The 13,032-nt window shown below is 41.3% G+C and overlaps 1 protein-coding gene across 1 annotated transcript in view; it reads left to right on the top strand.

Moving 5' to 3' along the window:
* sorcs2 (sortilin-related VPS10 domain containing receptor 2) overlaps positions 1-9,508 on the top strand; it is an 879,651-nt gene extending 870,143 nt beyond the window's left edge. The window contains exons 25-26 of the mRNA XM_085964704.1: positions 1,304-1,461; positions 3,958-9,508. Of these exons, the coding sequence (XP_085820830.1) occupies positions 1,304-1,461; positions 3,958-4,022 (223 nt within the window). The 3' untranslated portion in view covers positions 4,023-9,508. The remainder of the gene's footprint in view (positions 1-1,303; positions 1,462-3,957) is intronic.
* Positions 9,509-13,032: the final 3,524 nt, after the last annotated feature.

Here is a 13,032-nt window from a genome sequence, read left to right as displayed (position 1 = left end):
CAAGACTTGGGCTGACAAATGGCAGATAACATTTGTGCCACGTAAGTGCCAGGTAATGGCCATCTCCAACAGACAAAGACCACCCCCTTGATCTTCAATGGCACCAACATCACCAAGTTCTCTACCATCAGCAATTTGGTAGGTCATCATTTACCAGAAGCTGAACTGGATCAGTCACATCAGCACCATGGTTACAAAGCCTGAGTACTCTGCAATGAGCGACTCACCTCCTGACCCCTCAAAGCCTTTTCACCATCTACAAGGCTCAAGAGAGGAGTATGAAGCTAATACTCCCCATTCATCTGGATGGGTGTAGCTGTAACAACACTCAAGAAGCTTGACACCATCCAGGACAGAGCAGTTCGCTTGACTGGTGCCCCTGCAATGGACTCAATCTCTACCTTCATCACCAGTGCACTCTGGCTGCAGTATGAATGCTCTACATGATGCTCTGCAGTACCTCACCAAGGTTACAGTACTTTGACAGCACCCCTCTCCACTGCGACGTCTACTACCAAGAAAAACAAGGGCAGCAATGTTGTGGAAGCACAGTCACCTCCAAGATTCCCTCCAACTCACACCCCATCCTGACTTGGACATACATCACCATTGTTTCATCATTGCTGGGCGAAATTCTTGGAAATCCCTACCTAATGCCTTTGTGGGATCACCATTACCACAAGAACTGCAGTAGTTCAAGGAAATGGCCCACTACCACCTTCTCAAGGCAACTAGGACTGCGCAATAAATGTGGCCTTGCCAGCGACTCCCACAATCCAAACACAAATTTAAAAATATTTGCTTCTGGGGGAAACTATACTGTTCATCTTGGCGAAAACCATGTTGCATTGATGCAAGACATGCAGAATAACAATACTGAACTCGCTTTGATTTTGCACTTTTCTAGCGGTTTGCAACCACCAGGACGAGGTGACCTTGCCTTTATTTTCCCAGTGCTGGCAGTGCCACTGCACCATTATTAGCACAATTAACACCGGCTTAATAAAAACAATCATTTGCTGCTGCTTGCCAAGAGGAATATAATTCTTAGTACCTAACACTACTCTGTAGGAGTAACTTCCAAAGCTGCATTTCGCATGATTTTCCTACATTCATTTAAATAGTAGGAAAATCATGAGCAGCGCACCCCAAATTACAATATGGGCTCCCAATGGGCGAGGCTCCCCTCTGGGAGAACAAAATCAAAACATTACCCCTTATAATTCTATTTTAAACAAAACAAAACTATAGCCATGGAGATCTTACATGCTGCCAGTAGATATGTTCTCCCTTTGTGTTGCAGGAAGATACCTGGGCGGAATGTTTATGCTCAGATGCATAATGAAAAGGAGCAGGAAATGACCAGCCCTGTCAATCACAGTGAAGACACACAGAACATCATACAAGGGGAAGAGTATATTGATGACGATTTGGACTCCCAGACGCTAGGTAACGGAAGAGGTAGCCTGTTTTTTCAGTTTCTCTCCTTATTCTAAACAATGATACTTGGAATTGAACTTGTGTAGTTAGAATCATAGAATCATAGAATGACACAACACAGAAGGTGGCTATTCGGCCCATTGTGCCTGTGCTGGCTCTTTGGTAGAGCTATCCAATTAGTCCCACTCCAGTGCTCTTTCCCCATAGCTCTGTAAATCTTTTCTCTTCAAGCATTTATCCAATTCTCTTTTGAAAGTTACTATTGAATCTGCTTCCACCACCCTCTCAGGCAGTGCATTCCAGATCACAACAACTCGCTGTATAAAAAAATGTTTCCTCATGTCGTCTCTGGCTCTGTTGCCAATCACCTTAAATCTGTGTCCTCTGGTTACCGACCCTTCTACCACTGGAAACAGTTTCTCCTTATTTATTCTATCAAAACCATTCATGATTTTGAACACCTCTATCAAATCTCCTCTTAACCTTCTCTGTTCTAAGGAGAACAACCCCAGCTTCTTCAATTTCTCCACATAACTGAAGTCCCTCATCCCGAGTATCATTCTAGTAAATCTCTTCTGCACCCTCTCCAAGATCTTGACATCCTTTCTAAAGTGTGGTGCCCAGAATTGAACACAATACTCCAGCTGAGTCCTAACAATATTTCTATTTGTTTATTTTTTAAGTAACTTTGGGCTGGCAGTGATCCGCAGTATTTTTGTGGAATGATCCTCCTGACTCTTTTCTAGGCTTTTTTGGAGTAGACAGCAGCGGTCCCTTTAAGGACTGCTGACTCAGCCGCTCAACGCCAGGACATGGCACACAGTCTGCCCACGTGTCCCTAACAGGTGCAGTCGGGGTCCTATCTATGTAATAGAACCTCGATTTGTATAATCAAGAGGCCTACCACCTGAAACCGGCAGGCACTCCAACCACCCAAGCAAAGGGCCCTTTGAAAATGGTGGCATTACGGGATGGTAAATCTACTGAGCCCATTTTAACGCCAGGTAAAATTTGGCCCCGCAATCTGAGTAGTTAGGGAAATATATTACGCACATTGTAGATTATACTGAACTGCACAATTGTTTTTTTTAAACTCGAGTAACTGATAACTACTCATTGATGTTGTTGCTATTTCACCCATTTCTTAACTTAAATCATACCTTTTGTGCCCATTCTCATAATATTGCCAGCTGTATATGAAACACAATTTTGCCTTCATTACATTCATTTACTTGATTATTTTGAATTGTTCCAAATGGCAGTAAGAAGACCATCACGTACTTAAAAAAATATATACTAAATTGGAAAGTTTTCACTGTCAAATGCATTTTGCTATATTCAAATTGTAATTTTGCCTCAAATTTAAATGTACTCCAATTACAACTAATGTTTCTCACCAAAATTAATTTTGTGCATAAGTGCTAGTAGCCTTGCAGGGTGCAAAACCTTCTTTGCGCTAATATTTTCCGATTTCCAGTAGTCTGAGAAATGGGGTGAAAAAGAAATTCTGTTTTGTATTTTTCCAGACAACATTACTCAGCTAATACAGACTTACATTCAAGTATTGCCTAGATATAGTGCAGTATAACGTCTTACTTCTATACAGAATTGGTATGTTTTGGCACTGTACAAAAACCTTGCAGTGTAGCTCTGTATGACAGAAGCCTGACTTTCTAGTACAAGCAGTAGACTTAAAACTGGGCACCTTGGAAAATAGGTTAAACACACTGAAATCAGAAGCCAAAAGTCCGATCCCTACCCTGGGCTACGTTATCCATCTGCTATAATCAGTGAAGCAGGGAAGATTACAGAGGTTCCAAATTCAGATTGAGGCTCTGAAAACTGATTGGGCACTTCAATCATTCGTCCCCATTGCACTCAATTTCTGGGCGATAAATGGGGGTTAAGGGGACCAATTTCCTGGTGCAATCTCCTGTGAATGATCCTCCCTCCCAAGTGCACTGGCTGCCAAATCGACTGCCAATGACTTCTGAGTGTCATGGGCGTTATGCCCCATCAAAATCAAAGGAGCCCCATGGCAAATTTGGAAAAAAACTGGGCTGAGCATGTGCCACGCATGCTTCACTTAAGCTTTTCCGTGCCTATAGCAGTCTAACCAGCCGTCCTTAAAGGGACCACTGTAGGCTCCTGAAGAATTGGTAAGTTTTAATTTTTTTACTTACCCTAATGTGGAGCCAAGAGGAGCAGGTGTGATCTTCCTGGCTCCACAGCGTTACTGCAGTTCACTGCCAGCCTGCGTACGCAACCCCCACCCCCCTCCCGTTCACCTCCCTTCCCCCAGGGCTTACCTACGGGCTAGCGAGCTGCATCGGGCCTTCATCTTCGGGTACGTGTTTGCAGATGCGCGGCCTACTTCACGCAAGTCCTATTTGCCGGCTATTGTCTCCTGTTGATGTCAGAGTATAGAGACTCTGGACATTTGTGGAAATCAGGATACAGAAATGCCCAAATCATAATCAGTGTTTGATTTTTGTCTTCTTTTATTCTTTGATACAGGTGGTCACTCCGCTGTGGTTCTCAGCATAAACTCCCGGGAAACGCACAATTACTTGAGTAGCTGATGTTTGCTCTGGATGAAGTGTTAAGACTCACCTCCATTTTATTTTGTTGTTCCTGGGGATGGGAGGAAGTGAGGCAGTGAGACAAACTCCATTATGGTGATGGGACTGTGGGTAATCTTGCCTCCAATAGTTACTAAGTCTTCAATCAAGCATCAGTGTGTTAGAAGCACCCTTACAGAGAAAGTGGCATCACAGTATGGAACCCTGAAGCTATCTCTGCCGTGTCCTATGAATGAGCTCTACTGAGAAGGGGAACAAGCTGCCTTCAATATGTTATGATGTGAAGCTCTCTCTTTCCCTTCTTGCATCCTGTTTGAGAAAAGAAAGTTACATTGCATATCATTTGCCACTTTCCCATATGGACAGTCACATTATTTCCATTCCAATAAGTGAATTGTTTTACACTTGAAAGATTTTCTGACATGTTTTTAAAACGGTAAGTAAGTTGTCAATCCTCACTTTGGTTGTCAAACGATCTAGTTTGGTCAAACATACAGGAGTAAATTTTCGTCTTCACCACATGTTATAGAACCTGCCAATCAATGGGATGAAAATTGACCAGGTTCTGTAAAGGACGGGCCAGATGGCCCCGCCCATGGCGGGGAAAATAAAAATTTACCCATAGTGTTCCAGCCCATTCCCATGGCATTCCTATCCTGTTGTAATTCTTCAGGAATTTTATTCTGTTTCTCCAATTAAACTCTATTTTTGGACTTCTTCTTCCCTAATGTATGATGTAACGGTTTTATGTTCCCTTGTGCCTGTGATCCTACAGAACTTGTCACTGCTACTGGCAAGCTAATCACTTGATTTGACCATCCATTTTAATTGATAGTCCAATGAGAAACTGTACAGGCTATAAATTAATTGGCTGTAACATTTTCTCATCCCTCAGCGCTCCGAGATAGAGTAAAAGTACTTACCTGTAAATTCAACTTAAAGCACAGTTGTAAATTTTGAGGGTCAAATTGGAAACCTGTTTTGTTGAGTTGAACTGACACTTTTCTGTGATTTATCTCCTAATGGAACTAAACCAACTCAGTTACTCCAAGTAATTTGGCCTCAGCTAGAGTATTGTATTCAATTCTGGGCACCACACTTTAGGAAGAATGTCAAGGCTTGGAGAGGGTGCAGAGAAGATTTGCTAGGATAGTACCGGGGATGAGGGACTTCAGTTATGTAGAGAGACTGGAAAAGCTGGGGTTGTTCCCCTTAAAGCAGGGAAGGTTAAGGGGAGATTTAATAGAGGTATTCAAAATTAAGAACGGGTTTGATAGAGTAGGTAGGGAGAAACTGTTTCCACTGGCAAGAGGGTCGGTAACCAGATGAGACAGATTTAAGGTAAATGGCAAAAGAATCAGAAGGGAGATTAGGAGAATTTTTTTTTTATGAAGCGAGTTGTTATGATCTGGAATGCACTGCCTGAAAGGGTGGTGGAAGCAGATTCAATAGTAACTAATATATACTTGAAAAGGAAAACATTGCGTGGCTATGGGGAAAAAGCAGGGAAGTGGGACTAGTTGGATAGCTTTTTCAAAGAGCTGGCACAGACACGATGGGCAGAATGGCCTCCTCCTGTGCTGTATGATTCCACTTTACAAATGCCCCCAGCCTTTGTTCACTCCATCCTTTCGGAGATGTTAGCCAGCGCAGAGTTCTTTCTCAGTCCATCATCGTTGTTTGTTTATAGCTGAGAAAAAAATCCCCACAAATGGCAGAAAATAAAAAAAACTGAACCTGCTTCTGAAAAGAGGAATTAACATTTTGGATGGAACATTGTTTGAGGGATGATCTGATCGAAGTATTTAAAATGTTAAAAGGATTGAATAGTGTAGATATGGAGAAACTATGTCCGCTGGTGGGGTCATCCAGAACAAGGCAACATAATGTTAAAATTGGAGCTAGGCCATTTAGGAGTGAAATCAGGATATAATTTTTCACACAAAGGGTAGTGGAAATCTGGAATTCTCTTCCCTATGAGACAATTGGAGCTTTCTGGACTGAGATTGATAGGTTTTTGTTGGCTAAGGGTACCAAGTGATCTGGAGCAAAAGCGGGAAAATGGAGTTGAGGTGCAAATCAACCATGATCTAATTGAATGGCGGAGCAGGCTCGCAGAGCTGAATGGCCCACTGCTGGTCCTAATTTTCCTATGCTGAGACTGAGAATCATCAGTGGCACAGTTACTGGGGCCTCCTCCGTTATTAATTGTATTACCATTTTGTTATAACTTTTTCAGATTGCCTCCTTGTAGCTGTTTTTCAAATATGCAAACGGAATGCAATGTACAAATGTTGACTCTTGCTAAGAACAATAGTATTAAAATCTAACAAGGGTTGAAGCGGTTCCCTGAGGAATGTGCCATTGTTTTAACACTTAAGGCTGGGTATATATTCTAGTATATTTTAAACATTACAGGTGTAACCCAAAGGCATGTTCACCTTCTTCAGAGTGCGGCTGTTAGTATTTGTGCATTGTACTCTGAGGGCAACAGTCACTTTCCAGTGCACAGACTGATTCATGTGGCATTACATTATCATCTATTTTCTGACTTTACAAGCAGGTAAAGAGTCTGACATGGTGATGTGGCTTTGCTAAGCATAGTCATCACCACCATATTTATGTACATGCCCGCTAACAGTACAGTCGGCAGTGGTTGTTGATGTTTATTTGGGCTGAAGTGGCTGGCAGTGCGATCCTCTGTTACCATTTCACTGCGCAGTGGCTCCAAGTGCGCTGACCATTGTTTCTTTGCATCCTTTTTGTGACCTTTGCTGACTGAAGCAAATGAAAATTATTGTTCATGTTTTTAAAAATATGGTTGTTATACTTGGAATTTGATTAATATTATGGTCATGGGGTATAATTCCCTATAGCTGTGATAGAAGTACAATGTCACTGGTAACTTCCCTTGTGTAAACATGGTCAACCTAATCACCTGTGTTTGAGTTAAATTGTAATTGTCCTTGTGTCCCTATCCCTCCCTCTCTCTCCCCCTCTGTCTCTCATGGGATCAGTACAGTCTGGTACCCGATTGCTGCCACTAGTAATCTGGTCTCATTGCTGCACTAAAGACTCCATTTGATCTACTGTTTCTATTTGATGCTGTTTGTAATGGCTGTTGTAACATCCTTTGCTGTACAAATCATCCACTTACCACAGCACTGTCAAGTGCCATAATGATATGTTGATAGGGTGAGTTGAAGTAAGGTGGGAGGAGGCTCGTGTCGAGCATAAACACCGGTATAGACATGGCCTGTTTCTGTACTGTAAAATTCTATATAATGGAGACTGAACTGACATCAGTGCAGAGCTACACACTTCAGGACTGGTAAACCATTGTTGACAAAGTTGTTCCTGAGAATGAATGGATCAGGGACATGTCTTCCTAATGTATAGCTGCTGGGAATAAGTCAGATATTATTCTAGCAAAAATATTTCTTGTGGACGTTTTGGAACAAAAAGCTCTGCTGTATCAGTTTTAGACCGTGCTTTACAGGCCATCTTTGACTTAGTCTTGGCCTAGCATGATTTTCTCCTCAATTTTTCTGCTGTCCCTACAAGGCCTCTTGTCCCCATCACCTCTTTCAGCTGGGAGGGTCAAGAGTTGCAAGCCATGGACTTCTTCATAATGACCATTAATGTGACTGGCTCTGTGATTGGCTGATAAGGCTCTGTTGGATTGCTCTCCTCTACCAGGTGCTTCACCTAGCAGCCCAGCGTTTGGAAACCTATTCCCACCAGGCCCTGTCAGAAACTCTGGAATTGATGCCATGTTGATCCTAATCAGCAATAAGGGTAGCACAGCGGACAGCAAAACTCTCATTGAAAAGGCCTGGGGTTGAACATCTTCGGAGCCTCTCCCGCTCCATCACCAAAACTTCATCGGAAACCCTGTTTACGTGTGTAAATGGGTGGCTGAGCAGGAGAGACTTAGAGGATGTTCATCCACCCCCAGGTCCCTAGGCCCAACCTGTGCTGTAATTAGAACTTGACTCCATACAGTTGGGAAGTTTCCTGAGCTCTGTTGATGGTAGCGAGCTCTACACCTTGGTATGTAAGGAGAAAAAGGAAAGAAGTGGGTCCAGTTCCACTCTGCACAAGTGTACTCTCTATCTGGCAGCAAGAGCAGTCAAGGAGTGGGACAGCCCAGACTGCCATTGCCCTCCTGAGGGGCGAGGATGGTAGCCGTGGAAATCTAATAGGATATAAAAATGTACAGGTCAGCAAAGCTTATTCTATATGGTGTACTAATGTAAAACAGTCTCAGCTTTTTTAAGAAAACACTGCACCCAGGAATCCAGTAATGTCACAACATCGATTATCTGGGGTTCTATAACGACTAGCACAGAGTTCCAGGTTGTGTGATATTAGGTAGTTATTTGACACGACTTGGGATTGTCTGGTTGTGAAACCAGTGCCCTTACCACTAGGCTATTGTGCTGCCTCTGATGGTATCTGAACGATTCAGTGTCCATCTTTTTATAACCACATGTGCTCGCGACCGCACTCTAATTTACCAGATACCAAATGCATTCAGTGTGTTTTTATTTTCAAATTGGCAACTATAGCTCTTTGTATAGTACTTTTTGAAAGGGCACTTTTATGTAATTCAAATTATTGAGTATTTAATTTAAAAAAAGTTAATTATATAAAAAGTTTTTTAAAACACTTGTATTGATAAACACATACACTCATTCACACTGGACGGTCTCTATAAACATGGCTAAGTCGCCATTGGATTTCCAACAGGAGGAATGCCTTTTTCATTCATTAAATGAGAGCCCTGCCTCACTGTTGGTGCAGGGAGAGGCAGTTAACTGAAGACATTTTGGTTACCTGTGGGTCAAGAAAGCCTGTTCATATGCACTCTGCAGTACGAGTGGTGATACTGCACACAACACAGATATGCCCACATGAATTGTACGATTGGTAAACTGAGTCAGTTATTTGTACATTGCTTATATATGTATATATAATTTCCCAGGTCACTTTTTTTGGTAGTTACAGTAATGTTTATAGACTGCTAGGCCTACTTGTTGCAACAAAAAGATGAACTCTGTATATTTATTTGTTTGGAGATGCTACTTATAATTGTTAACACAAATCTATGATCTGATTGAACAGTGTAATCAATCATCTTTTAATTGTTTGTGTCTAATTTCAGTGCACAGAGGTTATGTGCACGTAAATGCCTGAATGCGGTACTTATTTTGTTTAACGGGATCTTTTCAATCTTTATATTTTGATTAATGCACTGTGCATAATTAATTTTTACAAGCTGCCGAGCTAAGTAACGTGCTGTGTATTCGATCGCATTCAAAGGTATGCCTTTATGTGAACGTGAATGCACTTGAAATTTTGTTTAATAAACACATGGATCCAAACTGCACTCAAGTTTGGTTCCTTACTGTATTCCACAGTATTGTGTAATGTATTGTGGTTTTTCTTTTAATAACATTTAATACAGAAACCAAAAGACTGATTACGGCATTGTACAAATATTGGTCGTTTGAGGATTCATATGACTAAAATATTCCTTTGAGGGTTACATAATTGACCTATAAGTGTGCAATAACACTCTATGTTCGACAATAAAATAAATATACACTTTGGATGAGTACTTAAGATTTAGTTGTTTGAGCACTTTTGATATCGGGAGTCATAGGTAACCAATCAGAGGGCAATAGTCTTCAGTTATGTTTGTCAGTGTAATTTCTTGAAGACTATGATCGTCTCAGATCAGTGTTCATGCAATGGTGAAAATATTCAATGTTGTTACAGCTACTTGCAAGGTTTTAGTTCAAAGGTGTATTTATTTTTTACATTTTAAAGCAAAAGTTTCCATGACACCCGAAGAAATCTGTTTTTGATGCAAAACTGTGTGTTTTGTGTTATTTGATTAGTCTGTGAATATCAATTATTAGTCATAGAGAAACTTAACAATCAGCCTATCCGCAGGGAAAGTGAAGTCAGGACACTTTTGTTTGGGTTGCTGAACAAGGGAGAAAAGAGAGGCAATGCATTACTATCAAGTGAACACTTAGTGGTCGTGTATTTGCAAAATCTAGAAAACAGATGCTACAATAAGACCTGTAAAATAAAAACACACCTTATGGCATTATTTTGCTGAATTCGTTATAATTTGTGGATATGTATAGTTGTATATAGAACTGAGGTGTTAACACTATGACAGAAAACCTAGAAGTATGATCCCCTTCAAAAAATGACCTCTTGCATCATTAAAACTTTCAGCTGCCGATCTCAAAAATTCAGAGGCTAACATATATCTAAATTCAGTACTCTTGAGATGATTTTCAGTTTTGTCAAGGACAAAAGGCTCTTGAGAAAAAAAAATGGGCATTTCTAGAATATGGTGGGTGCACTGGGCCATGGTTTCCAAGTGAACCATTCTTCTTCTGTAAAACCAAATACAGGAAACTTTGTGCTATCCGGCACCCACGGGACCGAGCTGCTGCCGTTGCCTCAAAACTGCCGTACTCTCCAGAGTTAATGTTGAGAGATACGGAGATTCTTATCTCCGTATTTGACAACAAACACTGTTGCTTAGCAACAGCTTCTAAACACTCGGGTGTGGCCCTGAAGCTGTTGCTATAGCTACAGACCTTGCACAGCTTGACTGTTCAACAAGCACAAACAAAAAGAATAAAAAATGGCTGCTGATTTTTGCCGGTGGCTCCAGATTGCCGGATAGCTCACCTCCGGATAGCACAAAGTTTCCTGTAGTCTGTTCTCAAATGATGTACCAATTAGGCATTCTAGTCGGTGCATTTCTTGTTTCAATAGGCAGACAGTGAAGTTCATAGATGCCTTTAAAAGTCTCAGGACTAGAAATTCGTCTTGGCGGTGGCACGAAGCAGACGCTATCAGACCAGCCGCCCGTTATAAGCAGTGCCTTAGACTCAGTTCCATTGCAGTCCATGCAGCTGAATATCAGGCGCTGCATAGAACGAGCGGTCGATCCGATACTGTCTGCTTTACGCCACTGCCTGAAAAGAATTTATAGGCCTCAGTGTTTCACAAAACTAGCAAGAATACAGAAATAAAGTTCCAGCATCATTGATTTTAAAAAGTGTCTTAGCTAAGAAATCAACCTTTGTCTATCATGTTGTATTAGGAGTGGCAGTATTGTACATCAGTTAACCTATGGGCCTGAATATCACGTCTTTGTGGGAGAAGAAACACTCTGTCAGCTGCTGTGCTGTGGGATGATCCAACCAGTGAAATGTATGGAGCACCTGAGGATGGAATAATCAGAGAGGGGCCCATCCCTGGCTGCACTGTGTGCCCTCTAGTCTCTGGTTCCAAGCAGCAGTAGCAGAGGCCTGCCTGCCTGACGTCAACACGTGGCTTAGGGGCAACTGGGGGAGGCAAGAGGATTTTATATTTCAACATTAAGGTGAAAAAGATGTACCTTGTGATTTTAATACTGAGAAATTATTGTAAAAATCACTGAAAATTTTGTTTCCAGTTAAAAGCTGCAGTGGATTTCTTACCCAGGGCAAATCTAAAATCATCAGCGGTGTCAATCCTGCTTGAAACAAACTTAGCTGTGCACATCACATCCAACAGTCCTCATTACTAAGGATTCCCATAGTGTAGGGGCAAAAAAAAATCACAAGAATCCAAAATTTTTTTGATTCACTTTATTTTAATATACAATGTATTTTTGTATTGCATTAGGAAACTGGTATGAGTTGGACTAATAATACACAAAAACATTACAGCTTACAGATAAAAGTAACAAAACACTAAGGTGCAGAAATAATCGTGTATCATTTACAAGCTTGGTTTATACAAAATGTCTGTTATTGTCACTTAATTTATTTAAAAACAAAAATCAGTAAGGTTACAGTCCAGACTTCGGCTATTCCTACAGATAAAATAGATGCAGTATTTACATCACAGTGAAGCTGCGGTTAGAAAACCTCTTGGTTGACTTGCATGTGTTATCAGCATAGTTTAAAACTATATAATAAAGGGTCTTATATACATGATATTTAGTCACAGCAAGAACGAAATGAGATTTAACATATAAAATTCCATTCCATTCCTAACTAGGCTAAATCAGGGCTGGGGAATATGAGAAATGAATTCAGCTCAGTGGTGGTAGGCAATATCTCAGCTTAAATAAACACATTCTCTCTTTCATGCCTTAGTTTTCTCATATAGTTTAACTTTAGTTATTTTCTTTTCAAATTATCCCACCCCACCCTCTGTTTTATTGATGGTGCTGGTATATGATGTAGTGAAGTCCTGTGAGTGCCCTGTGGTGTGATAAAGAAGTGGCAGTCTATATGTGGCAACCTGGACAGCGAGAATTGGCAGGCAATCTCTAGGGCAGAAGAGTTGGCCACAATCTTGTTCACGCCCTATGTGCACTTTCCAGGGTTCACTAAGTGTTCACTGGATAATAATAAGGCGCAGGATTCCCTCTGCCTAACTCGGGTACAAAGGACAATTGAGTCCAGCAAGCTTGGCAGCCCCCATTCATGTTGCTGGCTTCCTGCTGGTCTGTTTGGTTCAGGGGCACCCTGGGGAAATACCTTTTTCCAGTGGATGCAAAAACTTTAATCAAAAACTCTGACTTAATCATAATAGTACTTACTCCTTCACTGCTTTAAAAAGAAAAACATTCGCATGAGAGGGCGAGAGAATTCTGCACAAATTTACATTTGCTGTTTCTGAAATAAACAATACTGGGGCCAGATGTCCTTGGGAGGTTTTTTTTTTGGGGGGGGGGGGGAGCAGAACATCTGCCATCCATTAGTTATGTCCCTGAACCCATCCCACTTTCTGGAGTCAAGGGCATGTGCACACATCGTGCAAACGCCCACACCATTAATGGCTCAACATGGGACTCCCACCTGGGGAAATTTGTGGGGAGTCTGGCACTAATGTAACGGTTCCAGCTCAAAGAAATTTATAAGAATGCATTGGCCATTTTTTTCTTTTGAGAGGTCAATTTTCATACTGCAGAGTGATCAAT

The sequence above is a fragment of the Somniosus microcephalus genome, chromosome 2 (genome assembly GCF_052327205.1).
Source record: "Somniosus microcephalus isolate GS21.2 chromosome 2, FLI_Smic_1.0, whole genome shotgun sequence".
NCBI classification, from domain to species: Eukaryota; Metazoa; Chordata; class Chondrichthyes; order Squaliformes; family Somniosidae; genus Somniosus; species Somniosus microcephalus.
The sequence above is the reverse complement of the archived record's forward strand: the minus strand, read 5'-3'. Positions and strand labels throughout refer to the sequence as shown.